General features: G+C 39.4%; 1 protein-coding gene across 1 annotated transcript in view; it reads right to left on the bottom strand.

Annotated features, from left to right (window-relative positions):
- Positions 1-18283, bottom strand: part of LOC149813194 (uncharacterized) — a 70448-nt gene extending 52165 nt beyond the window's left edge. Inside the window, exon 1 of the mRNA XM_089990861.1 lies at positions 17787-18283. Within this exon, the coding sequence (XP_089846987.1) occupies positions 17787-18212 (426 nt within the window). The 5' untranslated portion in view covers positions 18213-18283. The remainder of the gene's footprint in view (positions 1-17786) is intronic.
- Between the last annotated feature and the right edge of the window lie 1208 nt (positions 18284-19491).

Here is a 19491-nt window from a genome sequence, read left to right as displayed (position 1 = left end):
TGCTCCAAACTTTCCTCAAAGTTTATTCTCTGTTAGTTGTCTTATAAAAGAACAAAACTGTAGAGTAATATTTGATCCAATGGGTTGGCATTTTCAGGATTTGCTGACGGGGAAGAAGATTGGTGGAGGCTATAAAGAAAATGGAATTTACTACCTACATCATCCAATGGGTATTGTTCATGCTGCAGTGGAACATTCATTCAGTCCTGTTCAGTGGCATCGTCTTCTTGGTCATCCTTCATTGTCAAAGCTTCGGTCGGTCTTTCCTCAGATTCCTTCCACCACATCATTTCAGTGTGAAGCGTGTCAGCTGGGCAAGCATCATCGAAGTTCATTCCCTTCGAGTCAGAGTCAGTCTAGTAATAAAGTCTTTGAACTTCTTCATGCAGATGTATGGGGTCCTAGTAAGATTCCTACTAGGACTCAATGTCGATACTATCTAGTTATTGTTGATGATTTCTCTAAGTTGTCATGGGTGCTTTTAATAAAGGAACGATCCGAAGTTCCAAGTATTCTCCAATCTTTAATTCTTGAAATAAAAACTCAGTTTGAATCTATTGTCAAGATTGTTCGCACTGATAATGCTCTCAAGTTTAAATCAAAAGGTCTATTACAATTTTACCAAGATAATGGCATCCAACCCCAAACTTCCTGTGCCTATTCATCTCAACAAAATGGGGTGGCTGAGCGAAAACATCGTCACCTGCTTGATGTTGTCAGGACCATTATGATTCAATCCAATGTTCCTGCGTTATACTGGGGTGATGCGATTACAACTGCTTGCTATCTGATCAACCGCATGCCTTCATCTTCTGTGGGTGATCAAATTTCAATTCATATCCTAAAACCCAATACCCCCCTCTTCTTCCTCTCACCCAAAGTATTTGGATGTGTTTGTTTTGTACACAAACTTGGCCCTGACTGTGATAAATTAGTTGCTCAAGCTACAAAATGCATATTTATAGGTTATCCCAAAAATCAAAAGGGATATCGATGTTATGATCCTACTTCTCGCCGAGAGTATGTCAGTGCGGATGTCTCTTTCTTGGAATCCACTCCATATTACTCTAGTATTGGTTCCACGCTGCAGGTTGATCCAGCTGAGTCTTGTCCATTACCTATACCTCCTTTTCCTTTGGAATCCGCGCCCTCATTCCCGAACCAACCTTCATCCTCTTCCAGATTTCATAATCCTCCATTGGTATATGTGCGTAGAGATCCACCTCCGCAAGTGCCTTCATCTTCTTCTTCCCCTGAGGTAAGTTCTACTGACAATAGTGATCTTCATGATGATGATAACAGGCCTATTGCTCTACGAAAGGGGACACGACAATGTACCTTATATCCCATATCTCATTTTGTCTCTGATGCCAGAATTGGAAATCAGATGAAATATTTTATTTCAGCCTTATCTGCTGAAACAATTCCTCTGAACTATCAGCAGGCAGAGCTTGATACTCGCTGGAAGCTGGCTATGCAAGAAGAAATGGATGTTTTAATATCTCAGCATACATGGGATCTAGTTGATTCCCCAGCAGATACTGACATTGTTGGATGTAAATGGGTATATACAATAAAGTACAAATCTGATGGTTCCATTGAACGGTATAAGGCCAGATTAGTAGCAAAAGGGTATACTCAGACATATGGTATTGATTTCTTTGAAACCTTTTCTCCTGTTGCACGGATGGGTACCATTCGTCTTGTTCTCTCAGTAGTTGTTCAGCATGGTTGGAGCTTGTACCAATTAGATGTGAAAAATGCATTTCTATATGGGGATCTATCTGAGATCGTTTACATGCAACAACCTCCAGGATTTGAGGTTGAGGGGGAGTGTCAGAAGGTGTGTAGATTGAGGAAGGCGATTTATGGCCTGAAACAAAGTCCTCGTGCATGGTTTCAAAAGTTGTTTGAAGTGATGTCACGCTTTGGCTTTAATAGGTCAGCAGCAGATCATACACTATTTATCAAGAAAACTGGCTCTGGCATAGTTGTTATGGTGGTATATGTGGATGACATCATTCTTACAGGAGATGATGAGAAAGCTATTGAAGCCACAAAGGCTCATCTTCAAAAACACTTTGTTACAAAAGACCTTGGTTCACTCGGGTATTTTCTGGGTATAGAAGTTGCCAGGAGCCGTGAAGGGATGGTGTTGTCTCAACGGAAGTATGTTCTTGACTTATTAAAGGAAACGGGAATGTTGGGAGCTAAACCAGCAAATATTCCCATAGACTATAAAGTTCAGTTGTTTGAAGAAGGGTCAAAACCGGTTGATAGCAAAAGCTATCGCTCCCTTGTAGGGAAGCTACTGTATGTAACTGTGACCAGGCCGGATATTGCTTTAGCAGTAAGCAAAGTTAGCCAGTTTATGGACAAACCGACTGAGGTACACTGGAATGCAGCTATTATGATTCTCAGATATCTAAAATCTTCTCCTGGAAAGGGGTTATTGTTCAGGAAAGGTGGAACTCTGGAGATAGTGGCCTATTTTGATGCTGACTATGCAGGATCTATAGTGGATAGAAAATCTACCACAGGATTCTGTGTGTTTCTGGGAGACAACTTGAGTTCTTGGAGAAGTAAGAAACAAAATGTGGTTTCTAGGTCGAGTGCAGAATCAGAATACCGGGCTATGGCCTAAACAGCTGCGGAATTGATGTGGGTTCGTACTGTTCTTCATGACCTTCAGGTGAAGGTTTTCTCTCTTATGACCATGATGTGTGATAACAAGGCTGCAACATATATAGCGAACAATCCTATCTTTCATGAGAGAACGAAGCACATTGAGGTGGATTGCCACTATGTAAGAGATATGGTTCAAGCTGGACATATCACTACCAGATATCTAAAGTCGGAAGATCAAGTTGCAGATATGTTTATAAAACCCCTTGCTAGACCAAATTTCTCAAAATGTTGTGACAAGCTGAGCATGATTGATATCTATGCTCCAGCTTGAGGAGGAGTGTTGAGAATAGGTGGTTTAAGGTTAAACCTTCTTAGTTTGGAGGTTATTTGAATTGTTTTCTTAATAAGGGACCTAGAGGTAATTTATTCTTTTGGCCTCTCTCTATTTAACATAGAGAGCAGCCCTAATGTGTTTTAACGAATTCTATTTTTTCATATTGCCGTCTCTCTCTCTCTCTCTCTCTCTCTCTCTCTCTCTCTCTCTCTCTCTCTCGGTTTCAGCATTTGCTTTCAGGGCTTCAACAAACATAAATTTACTAATTTAACTCCCCACCTGTTCTCTCTCTACCACCACTACAGCTGACTAAAACTTCTCCTTCAGCCTCTACCATCACCATCACCTCTTCTCCCCTTTCCTACTACCACCACCGCCACTAACCACCCTTTTTTTATTTTTCATTGTTGTCCACCACCACCACCTTTTTTTGTTACCTTTTTTTATCACCAACCATCCCCACTTTCTTCTCCTCCTACCACCATCACCATTTCTATCCATCCACCAACATGTTTTCATTTCTTACATCATGCCCCTTTTCTTTCCCAGCTACATCTATCTCCTCTACCCCAATCCACAGTTGACTCCTTTTCTGTATTTTTTTTAGTGAAAGAACTAGTTGATGTAATATCGTGTGTTTTTATACTTAGTTAAATTTAGATATTTCTGAAATTTAGCTAAGTGTTGTAGAAATATAGGTAAAACCCTCGATGTTAGGGTGTGATAATTGAGTCTGGGCATGGCCGAAATGAGCCAATTAGAAGGTGTTAAAAAGTTTTATTTTAAACCTTTAAAATCAAGCAAAATTTGAGTAAAATTCGGGTTAAATTCAGGCAAAATTCGAAGGCGAAATTCAAAGTATATACCGTTAGATGCGCTTCGAAATTCTAAGCCCAACAGTATTTTACTTTTCTGAATTCGGGCTACGGTAGGACCGAAAATCGCAATTTTTCAAAAAAAGACAGCCTCAATGGTGCCAGGTCCGGATTGGATCGGACTCAGTCCCAGCCGACTGGTTCGGCTGGGGCTGAAGTTTGGTAAAAAAAATGGGTCAATTAAAGACCTGACCTAACCAATTTAGATTGGGTCGGGTTTGGGTCTTAATTTTAGACCTGATTATATAAGATCGGACCTGGTTGCACCCCTATTCACCTACTCAGTAGTGTTAACATTTGCTTTTATAATGGTATGTGTGTGTGTATAGCAGTTTCCCAATACGTTATATCCCTATTGTGTTCTGCTTTTATGATGGTGTTTGTGTAACAGTTTCTTAAGACGTTATACCGCTGTTGAACAGCTTTCCACAAATGTTGAGATATTTTTGAATAAGAACAAATGTTGAGATATGAATAAAAAAAAGTTTTTAATATCTTTCCTTGAGGGTGCATCTTCCAAATCTGGTAATGTCTATCTTGCCATTCAAAACGTGGTCATTGATAATTGGATTGTCTTCTGTTTTACTTTAATAGGACTCAATCGCCTCTTTCCTCTTCCACCACCAAAAGGTTTATTATGCTGTCCCTCCAAATAACCCAAAGTTTAAATCCTTGTTGGGGTTCGGCAATGAGATGCCTAAAAACTGGTAGCGAGTAAAAATAGCACATATAGACCAATAAATACAAAAAAAAAGGGTTTTACAAACCAGAGGAAAGCCAATACACAGTCAGTAAAGAGGAGGTTTTCTTTGGCCTAGTCCAAAAATAAAATAAATAAAATAAAACTGGGGAATGATTTCCTGACAGATTAAAAAAAAATAGATTTTTATAGATCATAATTTGTTCAATATCGTGCATTACCACTAGAATTTTGAATATTCATTTTTATGCTTGATCGGTGATCTTAGATTTTAAGGTTTCACATTTTGTCTAATCTTTTCTTCTGTGAGTGTTGGTTTCTATTAAGAGTGAGTTAGAAGTCCGAGTATTTTGGACATAAGATTGTTATTGCATTTGATTCACGTATTGTGGTTGTGAATACCAAGTTTAATCAATTGCATTGATCATTCATCAAAAAGAAAATATTTAATTCTTGTATTTGGAATCGAGAAAATGTGATTCTGGTTTCCAATTTGTGTATTGTATATAATCTAAGTTCATACATGATTTCTTACATGCACTTACAATATATATATATATATATATATATATATATATATATATATATGTGTGTGTGTGTGTGTGTGCGCGCGCACGCACGGTGAGTGGGAGTGCAGAGAATGGACTGGGTTTGGCTCAACCAGCCCTTTCCTCGAACTGGCCTAGGTCAGGCTGGTCGGACCAGACCAAATCTGATCGGTCTGACCCAGCTTGAACCTCGGTTACTGACCTGAACACAGCAATGCTGCTGCAGGATGCATAGAACCTTGTTGAGCACTGCTGCTGAAGAATTGGACTTCGTCTCAAGACTTCCCTTTGATTTTCCAAACTTTCGGGTTTTTCCCCGCAAAGTTTGAGGGGGATGTTAAAATATGTGTATTATCGTCATTTGTAATCTCGTATATATTTATATTCATATATATATAGATACATATACATATATATATATGTATATATATATCTATATATATATGAATATAAATATATATTCTTTATTCACCCAAAAGGGTATTTCTGTAAATTCCTGTTTTGCGCATATTCCACTTTGGAATATTGCTTGTAATTTACCATTTTTATTTTTCTTATTTTTTCCCTTTTTTATTTTAGGCTTTAGTGCCACATGGGGAAGCTCCCCAAAGAGTCGTTGGGGAGCCTCCAACGGTCACATATGTGACCGTTGGGGGCTCCCAACGACTCTCTTGGGAGCCCCCTTTGTGGCTCCTTTTCTTGCTTATAAATAGGGGCTCTCCCCTTTGTATTTTCTCACTTCTTGAGGGAGCTTATGCTCCATTTGTAATGGGCTTTTTACCCCTTGTCCATTGTTTCTTCAATGATATGCAACTTATGACTTTATGTCATATTTTTCCCTTTTTATGGGTTTTATGGGTTAGCACATTATGTGCTTGTGTTGTTTCCCTTTAATGGGTATATTTGCACTTCACGTGCATATGTATGGGTTCATTATTGAACCCAATGTATTCCAACTCACTTTCTAACAGTTACCCCCTGCCTTTTTGCGGTTAGTCGACAGGGGGGCTGAGCCCCCTGTCGCCTCTTGTCGGCAGGGGGTTACCCCCTTGCCTTTTTGCTGTTAGTCGACAGGGGGGTTGAGCCCCCTGTCGCCTCTTGTCGGCAGGGGGTTACCCCCCCTGCCTTTTTGCAGTGGGTCAGTAGGGGGACTGAGCCCCCCCTGCTCTGTTGTTGGTTCTCGGTGGGGGGAGGGGTCCCCCTGCCTTAGTGTTGCCTCTCGGCAGGGGGCTTCGCCCCCCTGCCTTCTTTTGTTTGCCGGCAGGGGGCTAGGCCCCCGTGCCTTCTGTTGTTTCCCCTGCAGGGGGTGGAGCCCCCTGCACCCTCTGTTGTCCCAGCAGGGGGCGGAGCCCCCCTGCTCTCTTGCTCCCTCTCGGCAGGGGGTTCTGCCCCCCTGCTCTCTTGCTCCCTCTCGGCAGGGGGTTCTGCCCCCCTGCTTTCCTGTTTTCAGGCAGGGGCTTGCCCCCCTGCATTTCGGTGTTTGTTCTTCGGCAAGGGGCTTTGCCCCCTTGCCTTGTTCTTGCTGCCGGCAGGGGGCTGCGCCCCTATCTCGTGTTCTGACAGGGGGTGTTTCCCCCTGCCTTGTTGTGGCAGGGAGCCTCTGCTCCCTCCCTTGCCTTTCTTTGTGCCTGGCAGACAGGGAGCTCCTGCTCCCTGCCTCTGCTGCTGTTGCCAAGCAGGGCTGAGGCCCCTGCCTCTGGCACCCTTGTCTGCAGGATGCAGAAGCTCCTGCAGACAAGAGAACTTGCTGCCTTGTTGCTTGTTTATTTTTTGCATATACTAACGATCTAAGCTCTCCAGGTTGAACAGTGGATCCAGCTCGCCCTCTGTGGCTCGAGCTCTTGCTTGCCTACGTTGCATGCGTACGAGGACCCGCAACCCCTTAAGGTAGGGGATTCTTGCGTGAAAAGACAATGAACTGACAAATGCTCAAATAAGAAAGATAACTAAAAGAGGACGATATATGTATACGTATAATATATATACGTATGTCTTTACCTTCAAGGACGCGGTTTCGCGATCCTTGTCCTCTTTACTTTCCTGCACTTTCCTTTCTGTCGCCGTCGCGCTATATGTGCCTAGGCTTTTCATTTCTGTCTTTACATTCCATAACTCAAGGACGCGGTTTCGCGATCCTTGTCCTCTTACTTTCTCACACTTTACTTTCCTGATTGCCCCGCGCTTTGCGCCCTGGCATTTACTTTTACATGTCTGTCTTTACTCCAAGACATCCTGGTCCTCCTTTACGTTCTTGCACTTTACTTCCTGCATTTACTTGTTGCCCCGCGCTTTATGCGCCATGGCTTTGCTTCTGCTTTACTCTCCGTACTTTACTTTCCTGTGTTGTCGTGCTTGCTCTTGCACTTACCTTTTGTATGTGTTCGTCTTTATCTTGTTGCCGCACTTCGTGCCTATGCCTTGCTCATGCATGTATTCTATCTTCGTCGTATGCTTCTTCACTTGCTTACGCTTATCGTTATCGAGGAAACCCCATGCCTCGTGAGTCGTCCTTTACACTTGCGTAGTCAGTATAGGATCTCATACCTCACGAGTTGCTTGTGTAGTTGCCTGCTTGTGCGTTACGATGATCGAGGTATGATCTCATACCTCGTGTGGAGCTTTAGCGTTTTACCCTTGCGGTGCGGCTTCGCCCACCGAGTCTTGTCCCTCGTTTTGCCTTTGTATTAGTATGTGCACGAGTTTGCCTCTTGTCAGCGAGTGCAGTTTCGAGTGTATAGTGTATATCGTTTCACTTGTCTTAAAGGTCTCGACACACACTTATGCACTTCAGTTCTCCAAAGACGATGGTCTTAGGTGCAAACCTATTTTCAAGATGTATAGCTTGTAAAGCAGAGGTAGCGGTCGGACCTCCCAAATCGATGTATTTGGGATAAATGTGTACAACCTTAGTTTGCCTATTCGATACGACTTAGATAACCTTGTTTAGGATCCTGTGCACGAGTAGGGCGGGGATCCTAGCGAGGTACTTGCGCCATCACTAGATCGGCGTTACCTCACCTCTGATACAAGACCTAGTTTCTAGGCTTTCTGGTTCAACCATGTTTGTAGCGCCTTCCTTCGTGAAGGTATTGTTGGATCTCTTACGAGGGATCCATGTTCCTCCTCTAGTAGTTGTACCCTTAGTCACGTACGATATGTTTGGACTACGAAAAGCAGGACGAAAGGTCTATAGTAATCTCTAAGCGTATATTGACATATTGAGCTAGTCCTGTTATATTGTTTGCGCCTAATAGGCAGTTTGCTCGCGATTGTCTATAGGATCCGAGCACGATCAGTTGGAACTGGAATGAGTTCACTGTGGGCTTCTGTAAAGTAGAAGCATTGGATTTCCTGTGAGAGATCCATACCCCTCTCATCGTGGTTGTACTTTTGAACAGGTACGTTGCGTACTACGATGAGTAGGATGAGAGGTCTATGTTTGCCTCGAACATGCAATGGCATGTGTTTGAGATCACAAGAGTGATGTTTCTACCCTCACTGGGGATTGACCCCTTTTCATCGTGATTATACTTTTGAATAGGTACGATGCGTACTGCGATGAGTAGGATGAGAATTGTGTGCTTGCCTCGAACGCGCAATGGCGCGTATAACTCACCTAAATAATAATCATGCGCCTTCACAAGCAAGATGCTCGATTGGGTTGAAAGACCAGAGCATGAGAATGGGACGGCGGTTAAGAAACCCTCCGTCGTGCTCATTCGGGACGGTTCATCAAGAGAGAGGATGGATGGTACAAAACTCCGATGGACAGTCATTAATGACAATCTCGGGCAAAGATCCGACCTTCGCCAGTCATCGAAGATTAGGGGAAATCCTTTGGGCCACTTCTGCAGAAGTACGGATGCGCATCCATTGGGCCTTTGTTTTCCTTTGGGGATTTACTCTCTTGGTCACAGACCGTCTCCTTAGGAAGCGGACTCAGTCAGTCATTTGGGGTATAATAAAATACATAGCATAATGGACCCCCGAATCGATCTCGGCTGTTTCTACGTTTTGCCTTGTGCGTACCCACAACGGCCTGCTTAGTAATGAGACAAGATATAACTTATACACATGATCATGAGATATGCATGTTGTGACGTGTGTTGCTTGCTTGCTTGTTAGCTCGGTAGTTAGGTATGTTACTCGTTGAGCTAGGTACGCCTGTCGAGGCGTTACCCTTGTTGGTTAAACTGCTTGCGCAGTTCTGCTAAGTAATGATTAGCTTCTCATACTAGTCAGTTACTTATAATACTAGCATTATGCTAGTTGTTGCATGTTGTGATATAACTGCTACATGTTTGTATATCATAGCTACGGGCCGATAGACTGAACCATATAATGGTACTTGTATATGTATTACGAGTGTTATGAATACCTGTCTTATGCAATTGCTTTGCTTGGCTGGTGGATAAAGTTAGTTACTCTTCACCTATTATATCTGTGAGATTGCTATAGTTGTTTGTTTAGCACTATAATCCTTCTTGCTCTTGTCCGTAGTTGTTTGCCTTACTAGAGCCTTGTTTATTCTATAGCATATTTGGTTAGATCTGTTAGTCTTGTTTGTTCCTGCTTTAGCTAACGTTTATCTTACTTATTGCAGCTTTTGCTCTTTCTTGTCCTTTGCACCCCTGCTAGTCTGTTGTGAGACTGACCCATTTTCATGGGCAGGTAGTGAACAGGTTGAGACAGCTTACGATGGCACGATGACGCGATGCATTCAAGGCAATGCCCTTTCTTGACGTTGCGCTCCTGGGGACTCTTTTGATAGATGTGGTATAAGGTTTCCTTGAAAGCATCTCTTTTTATTAGAACTTTGGATTTCTAAAACTGTATTACCAAAATGTGGTTCTTCTTTTCATTTCAATAAAATATATATTTGAATTGCAAATCGGTTTGTAAAGGGAAATCTGCTTTTGGTTGTAATGTGCCCAAGGTCTAGGGACTTGTTGTTTTGAACCTGATCTTCCGCTGAACTTCTGTTTTAAACTCTAATAAATGATTGATTTCAAAGCTTTCAACCTTTTTCATAAAAGGTTTCAAGTCCACGATTTTGGGGCGTTACATTAGGCCCGAATTCGAACAAATCCGGTCTTCTCTTTTATCTGCCTTCACTTCTCCTTCTCTTGAAGATGTCATAACTAAATTGAGAGGGGAAGAGACTCGGATGGGTGTAAGGAAGAACAATCCAAGTGTTCTAGCTACACCATCCAATAACGAAGAAAATGAAGGTGTGAATGTCGTTTCAAGACCGGGGAGCAACTTAAAGACCTACAAGTCTCCTCATTTCAAAAACCAAAATCCAAGCGGACAAGGAGGAAGGAGGGACTATAGCAAGCTTAATTGTCACTTTTGTAAGGAACCGGGGCACATCAAGCCTATTTGCCCAAAGTGGAAGAAGGTTCTTGCCATGGCTACTACATCTCAAGAGTGCCCATCATCTTCAAGTGGGGCCCTCTCTCTTCAACAAATTGTAGATGCTCTTCAACCTCTTCTAAAAAGGGTCATTTCCGGAGCCGCCATGTCAACCTCTTCTCTCGCCGGTAAGACCTCTTGGCTTTTGGATTCGGGTGCTTCTTTTTACATGACCCCAAGTTTTAATTCTTTTTCCGAGTATACAAAAAAAATTTCTTCATCCTTTGTTTCAACCGCAGATGGAACATCTCTTGAAGTAAAAGGAATGGGAAATTTTGAAAAACAAGAATTCTTTATTCCAAAAATTAGATTTATACCCAAATTAAATTTAAATTTGCTTTCCGTTTCTCAACTCTCAGATAATGAATGTGATATAAAATTCTCATCTAACAAATGTTGGATACAGGATCGCCAATCCGGGAGATTGATTGGGGAAGGCTCTAAGAAGGGCAATCTTTACTATGTTGATTCCCTTCAAGTTTCAAAGAATTCTTTTTGTAATGTTGTCCAATAAAAATATATTAATGTGTGGCACAAGAGACTCGGACATCCAAATATTATAAAAAAAATTCATTTGCCTTTTGTCAAAACTCAAAAGTTTATGTAAAAGTGATTTCACTTGTAATGATTATATACTTGGGAAAATGAAAAAATTACATTTTCTTCAAAAATTTATGTTTACAACTAGACCGTTTGAAATTGTTCATTCCGATGTATGGGGTCTGGCACCCGTTTTATCCAAAAGTGGCTTTGCTTATTATGTTATTTTTGTTGATGATTACACGAGATATTGTTGAATTTATTTTTTTAAACACAAATATGAAGTTTTTTTTACTTTTAAAACCTATCATATGATGGTCAAAAATCAGTTTAATGAGAATCTCAAAATTTTTAGAACTGACTCTGGTGGAGAATACCTTTCAAGTGAATTCAAAAATTATTTTGAAAGCTATGGTATTCTTCACCAAAGATCTTGCCCAAAAACCCCTCAACAAAACGGGTTAGCCGAAAGGAAGCATAGACATATAATAGAGACAACTCGAACTTTGTTGGTTTCTCAAAACATCCCAAAAGGTTTTGGGGCTGAAGCCGCTTTAGCATTTGTCTATCTGATAAATCGGATGCCCTCTAAAAACTCGAACAATATCTCGCCCTTTGAAAAATTATACACTAAAGAACCTGACTATAGTCGGTTGAGAATATTTGGTAGTAAATGCTTTGTTCTTACTGATAAGAACGATAAGCTTTCGCCAAAAGCTATTCCCTGTGCCTTTCTTGGATATTCAAAAACCCAAAAAGGGTTTCATTGTTATGATATCAAGAATGATAAGTTATATGTTTTCAGAAATGTGAGTTTTCTGGAAAATGTTAATGGTTTTGAAAAAGGTGAATCCTTTGAAGAAAACATGATTATTCTTTCTTATTCGAAATGTTAGCTCATAATGATGACAGTGAAGATAGTGATGACTTGTAATGACATCAAAGATAAAGAAGATGATTCTTCTCATCCCCTAGCTCACAACATAGTAATGAAGAAGCATTAAGAGAACCTATAACATATACCCATAGAGATAGAAACAATTTTAGAAGTGCAATTGAAAGATACAGTGAATCTGGTGGCTCTAATTCAACAAATGATGAAAACTTACGAAGAACTTAGAGAAATAGAAAAATGTCTTCTAGGTTCATTTCATATGATTCCTTCACTCCTAAACATAGAGTCTACCTTAGCGCCATTCATTCCTATGTAGAACCTAGAAACTTCGAAGAAGCCAAAAAGAATGATGAATGGTTAAAAGCAATGGAATGTGAGCTTTCAGCTCTCAACATAGCAAAGACTTGGGAGTTCCAAGATCTCCCTAAGGGTAAGAAAACCATAGGATGTAGGTGGGTATTTAAGGTAAAAACTAAAAGTGATGGATCTCTTGAGAGATATAAAGCTTGATTAGTTGCCAAGGGATATAGTCAAGAATATGGGATTGACTATGAAGAAACTTTTGCGCATGTGGCCCGAATGGTCATTGCCTGAAGTCTCATCACTGTTACATCAATCAACAAATGGAACATCTATCAAATGGATGTTAAGAATGTCTTCCTGAATGGTGATTTGAATGAAGAAGTATATATGGATGCTCCACCTGGAATAGAGCCCCCAAAAGGGAAAGTGTTTCGTCTTATAAAAGCACTTTATGGTTTAAAACAAGCCCCTAAGGCTTGGTATGATAGGTTTAACTCAGTAATGTTAGAAAATGGTTTTTCTTCTTGCTTTACCGACATTGCTTTATTTGTTAGAAAAACTAATGCAGGGATTGTTATTTTGCTTCTATATGTGGATGATATGCTTATAACCGGAAGCGATTCTAAAGGGGTTAAAAGCATAAAATCAATTTTAAAAGATAGGTTTGAAATGTCTGACTCAGGATTTCTAACTTATTTTTTGGGTATTGAAGTAGCATACTCTCATAGAGGGTATTTTTTGTCTCAAACTAAGCTTGCATCTGAGATTATTGACAGGTCAGGTATTACAGATGATAAGGTTTGTGAAACTCCTGCTATAGTAGGAGCTAAAATGAAGATTGATGATGGTGTTCCTCTCTCAGATCCTATTCCCTACAGACAGCTTGTAGGATCGTTGACGACAAGTCAGTTTCAGCATGCACCAACTTCAGTTCACATGAGTGTCGTCTTGCGGGTCGTAAGATACATAAAGGGTACTCTAAATAAGGGAGTTTTCTTGTCACCTTCCTCTAATTTAAAATTAATTGCATATACTGATTCAGACTGGGGAGGTGACCCGAATAGCCGTCACTCCACCACTGGCTTCTATGTATTTTTAGGAAATTCGCTAATTTCATGGAGATGCAAGAAACAGCAAAAAGTGTTTCTATCCTCCACTGAAGCTGAATATCGTGTCATGGCAACTACTACCATGGAAATTGTGTAAATTCATCAGCTTTTGGAAGATAGGAGAATTGTCATAGAAGGGCTCACCAAGTTATGATGTGATAACAAAAGCGCAATTTACATTGCTAAAAATCATACTTTCCACGAGCGAACAAAGCACATTGAGATGGACTGTCACTATGTTCGAGAAGATTATCTGAAAGGAGTCATAGATCTTCCATATGTAACTTCAGAATATCAGTTGGCAGATTTATTCACCAAAGCATTGTGTGCTCCGCGATTCAACTTTCTTCTTAGCAAACTTTCGGTCCTTCTGCCCTAAGTTTGAGGGGGGGTGTTAAAATATGTATCTCAATCTTGTAATCAATATATATTTTATATATATAAAAGGTACTACATATACATATTATATATATATATGTATTTACTTTTTACATATATAAAATATGTATTTCCTCATTTATTAGACGTAGGGGTAGTTTAGGTATTTCCTGTTTTTTGCGCATATTCACATTACGAATATGTATGTAAATTTTACATTTTTTATTCTTTGTATTTTTATCTTTTTTGGTTCATATCGCCGACCCCAATTGTTTTGGGATGAAGGTGTAGTTGTATTTTTATCTTTTTTGCTTTTTGACTTTTTGACCAAACCTTGGGGGCCCAACCATATAGTTGTTGGGCCCTTCCAACGGTCACAATTGTGACCATTGGAGGGGCTCCAACAGCTATATGTTGCCCCCCCCCCACCCACCCACAAGGCCTCTTGTGTGTATATATAGGGGCTTTCCCCTTTGTAAAGGCAAGGCTTTGGGTTAAAGCCCAATAGTGATTTTTATGAGATTTTAATGTTCATTTGTATGCTTTTGAGCATTTGAGTGTTTTTGTATTGTGCTTTTGTGCACAAGTGTTCTACGTGTTCTTGTTGTGCTTATGTGCACGTGCTTGTCATCAAGAATATTGAGACCTTGATTCTACTATCTTATCAAGGATACTTTCACATTCTCCTTCTTTAAAAAATTTCATATGACTGCTAAAAATTAATTTTTAAGCAACATCTCTATTCTTAGATCTGATTCAGGAGGTGAATATTTATCAAATGAGTTTCAAAATTATTTAGAATCAAATGAAATTTGTCACCAAAAATCATGTCCTAAAACTCCCCAACAAAATGGATTAGCCAAAAAAAACATAGACACATCTTAAAAACTACTAGGACATTACTTATTTCTAAAGAAATTCCAAAAAGTTATTGGGTCGAGGCCGCTCTAACATCAACCTATTTAATAAATAGAATGGTCTTATCGTCCTTATAAAACATATCTCCCTATGAAAATTATTTGAAAGAGCACCCGACTTCAATAGGTTGTGGATCTTTGGTTGTAAGTGCTTTGTACTTTTTAATAAAAGAGATAAATTGTCTCCAAAAGCCATTGAATGTGTATTCTTGGGTTACGGAGAAAACCAAAAAGGATATAGATGTTTTGATCCTAAAAACAACAAACTATATGTTTCTAAACATGTAACCTTTTTAGAAAATGAAAATGGTTTTGAGAAGACCAAAGACAATAATGAAATTGAATATACGTTTTTATTTGATCTTTTACCACAAGAAGAGTTAAACTCTTGTGATGATTCCTTGGGTGACGGTGGGGATAATCCCCTAAATGTAAATGAAAATAGTAACCAGAATATGGAAGAAGAAATACATATAAATGATGATATTGTTGATAGACCTATACAAACTTATACCCGGTGTGATCAAAGAAATCCTCTAAATGCTTTAGAAAAATATTCTCAAAATTCAACCTTAGAGGAAACCTCTCTTAGAAGATTCAATCGTATTTCCAACCCACCAAATAGATTTATATCTTATGACACATTAACACCAAAATATAGGTCATGTTTAATTGCATTTCATTCATTTCATGAACCATCTCATTATAATGAAGCAAAAAATCTTCCACAATAGGTTGAAGTTATGTATTTAGAACTTAGTGTTCTTGAAAAAGCTAAAGCTTCGTAGATAACTTCATTACCCATAAGAAAGAAATCTATAGGATGTAGATGGGTTTTTAAAGTTAAAACCAAGAGTGATGGGTCTTTAGAACATTACAAAACTAGACTAGTGGTCGAAGGATACTCTCAAGAGTATGGTATTGACTACGAAGAAACATTCGCCCTGGTTGCTATGATGACTAGTGTTAGGACCCTCGTAGTCGTTGCATCTATTAAACAATGGCCTATTTATCAACTAGATGTAAAAAATACTTTTTTAAATGGTGAATTAAATGAAGAAGTTTACATGGATCCTCCAGAGGGGGTTTGCATTAGAAAAGAAAATTTTCTTAAACTTAAAAAAGCTTTATATGATCTAAAACAAGCTCTAAAAGCTTGACATGATAAATTTAGTAATGTGATGACTTATATGATAAATTTAATAATGTGATGACTCATTTGGGTTTTCGTTCATGTTATACTGACACTGCTCTTTTTGTTCAAAGTACAGGTTATATGGTTGTTATTATTCTACTTTATGTAGATGATATGATTATCACTGGAAGTGATACGCAAAGAATCAATGACATTAAAAATATTTTAAAAGAAAATTTTGACATGTCTGATTTAGGTTTCTTAAGATACTTCTTAGGTATTAAAGTTGTGTATTCTCCCAGAGGGTACATTCTTTCTCAAATGAAACTTGTTACTGACATTTGTACTAAGTCTGGTATTTCAGATGATAAGAAGATAGAAACCCCATAAGTCATTAATGTCAAATGAAAACTTGTTATTGATATGAACATAGTTATCTCCACACCTTCGAAGATGTGCTGCGATAATAAAAATGCAATTTACATTGCAAGCAATCACACCTTCCATGAGCGTACTAAACATATTGAGATGGACTATCACTATGTACGTGATGAATATCTCAGAGGAACTCTTACTTTATTGTATATTACATCATAGTACCAGTTGGCGGATTTTTTCACCCCGTAAAGTTTGAGGGGTATTAAAATATATATATATACATGTTTTTGTGTACATTACCCGATAGGGGTATTTTTGTCTTTTCACATAATTATTTCTAAAAACAACTATTTTACTTGGATAGGTTTTTAGTTTTATTTAAATGTAATTTTTTTTTGTTTTTTGTTTTTTGTTTTTTTAATTACATTGGGGGGGCACCATAGAGTCGTTGGGGCCCCAACGGTCATAAATATGACCGTTGGGAGCTCTCAACAACTCTACGTGGGAGCTCTCAACAACTCTATGTGGGAGCTCCCAATGGTCTCTCACCTCCCCTTTGTTGTGTATAAGGTGATGCCCCCCTTGTTATTGCTAAACTTCTCAAGCTCTCTTCAAATAAAGACTTTATATTCTTTACTTGTTTATGTTGCCTTTTTAAAGCTTTAGTATTGTCCCATTGTGGACTTCTTCCTTGTATTCTCCTTGCACCATTGTGTTTGTCCATTATTGGACTTTGTTGATGCTTTTGCATCATTTGGTTATATTTTTGCATACTTCATTACACTAACCATCTGTTATGCACATGAATATTAAACCTTTGTTCAAATTTATTATCAGATGGTGCCATTGAGATTAATCTTAGGCAACCCAATGACAAGGGGCCTTCTTGAATCTTCAACTCAAAACTCAATAGCAAAACTTCAAAGCTAACCATTGAATTGGTCCCTGCCCATCCACTGCACATTTTCCATCAAGACTATCATATGCTATAAACTAAAACTCCCTAGCAACCTTTAAAGCTAAACTATGTCACATAGGCATGGGTGGTGCCGCTGCTATGAAATGATTTTTTCACAAAAGAAGGGTGTGAGGGTGAATTTGGGTTGTCTATATTGCACATATACAACATAACATACATAGTATAACTACTGAAAACTAAGAGCTCCACTAAAACATAAAGTGGAAGGTATAAAATATTTATAGAAACAAACAATTGATCTTATATTTCGTCTAGCAGATTGGGCATTTTGAGGTACCCATGCATAGCTAAAGAGAAGTCCCTTAAATTGGTCTTCTCCCATCGAGACCTTATCATCTGATCCAAACTATTAAATTCTTCAAACCAACAACACTTCAGGCTGGTACTACAACTCTCCAATCCACCAAGATAGAATAAACTAAACGAGGCATATTACAGAACAGCATAAACTTAAAACAACTAGAACAACAAACCAGAAAAACATCATCAACAAGAAACCAAAGTAAACGGTGTACAACCAACCTCAAGAAGAAACACAATAAACCAAAAATGACCCAATTCAGTGCTTCATAGAATACACGAAATTAAGCTTAAGAATCAAACCGAACACTAAGAAACTCAAGAGACCTAGAAAGGTAGGAAAGAGGCTTACATTTCCATAGACCTGGGGATCCACCCCGTACTGCCGAATCGATTCCTTGGCCAACAAAGCCTGCTGTTTATGTGGGTCTTTCTGGTAAGTGTAGAAGACATGGTAAGGCGCCTGGGCCCTAATTGGTGGGGCATAGGAAGGGTTCCCAACCGCAGCAGTGGGTGACCCATACTCTATACCAGGAGGCCTCAGCGCAGGATCAGGATGAGCAAGGTACTCGTAAGCGTGGCTTGTGGGTTGGGGCACCAGAAGACCGTAGTCTTGGTGGTAGAGGGAGTGCATGGTTGCTGGTTCCTTTGATGGGGAAGGAGGGGCAGGAGGGTAGGAGTAGGAAGACGAGGGGTGAGGTTGGGGAAGGTAATGGTGGGAGTATGGGACATTGGGGGGAGGAGCAATTGATTCAGGAGGCCATCTGCCCAGATCCATTGTTGGAGAGGTTCTCACATGCACAGACGGGAGAGAGAGAGACAGAGAGAGAGAAGACGAAGGAGGGCTTTATTTCCATTTCAGTTCTTTTTCCATTGTTTACACTTACAGGAGGCGTTTAGATGACACGCTGGACGATTCGGTGTTTTGAAAACCCAAGTTTCTAACCTGGTTTCTGGAAGGTTAAAAAAAATGGTTTTGGTTTTTGGAATTTTGGTTTACCCTCTATCAACCTGGTTTTGTGATTTTTGCATCAAAATGCCCTGTATCAAGTAAGGTTGGAAAAAAAAAACAAGGGGACACTCCAAAGAGTGACTCAACGCCATGAGTCGCACGTGGCAGAATTTTTGGCTGACCTTGTTGGAGCATAGGCCTTGCCCCAGCTTTGTTTAGTGGAACAACTCAACCCAAAGGACCCAATAGAGTAGTAGGCTGCCTAGCACTTTACTAGCATGCCGCTGGTTTATTGGGCTTTTGATGGGTTTTTTTATTTTTTAAATCTGGCCATACAGACCATTAGGATGTGATCTGCATACTTCATTTTATTGGAATGACTCTTGGATCGTCCACCTGGGTATGTTTTTATAAGATTTTAAGAAATTGGTTTATAATTTTCATAAATATTCAATAATTAACAATTCTGTTTTCTATACAAAAATACGAGTGTCCGTCATGCCTAACACATGCAGAGTCAGATTTGCACAAAACAACTATATATATATAGAGAGAGAGAAAGAGAAATAGGTTTCTGTTAAACCACATTGGTGCTAAAGTGCATTGCTCGTTCATCATATTGCGTGTGTTGACGGACAATCATCATGCAAAAATGCAAAAATTGCATTAAAAATATAATTTTTGGGTAAAAAAAAAATTTAGTGACGCACTAAAAGCACCAGTAAAGATCTTGCTAAAGATCTAGGATATTTACTGGAGCTTTTAGCGTGCCACTAAAAGTTGAACCTATTTTTGAAAAAGGTCTATAGTGGCACACTAAAAGCACAAGTAAAGGTCTCAGACCTTTAGCAGGACCTTTACTGGTGCTTTTAGTGTGCCAGTAAAGGGTTTTCAATGCTATCAGCATGCTTTAGCACCAAATGGCTTTAGCACATACCCATTTTATATATATATATATATATTAGGCCCCATTTCTCATTGTCCCACAGTTTTAAAGTATTTTATGATAAATCTGAATTGTTAGATGCGTTTAGCATGCTTGATTTAGTGGGAATCGACTCTCGGATCATATTTTTTGACGAAAAAACTGCTTTTTATTAGCAAA

The sequence above is a fragment of the Nuphar pumila genome, chromosome 16 (assembly GCF_984573655.1).
Source record: "Nuphar pumila chromosome 16, dmNupPumi1.hap1.1, whole genome shotgun sequence".
NCBI lineage: Eukaryota > Viridiplantae > Streptophyta > Magnoliopsida > Nymphaeales > Nymphaeaceae > Nuphar > Nuphar pumila.
The sequence above is the reverse complement of the archived record's forward strand: the minus strand, read 5'-3'. Positions and strand labels throughout refer to the sequence as shown.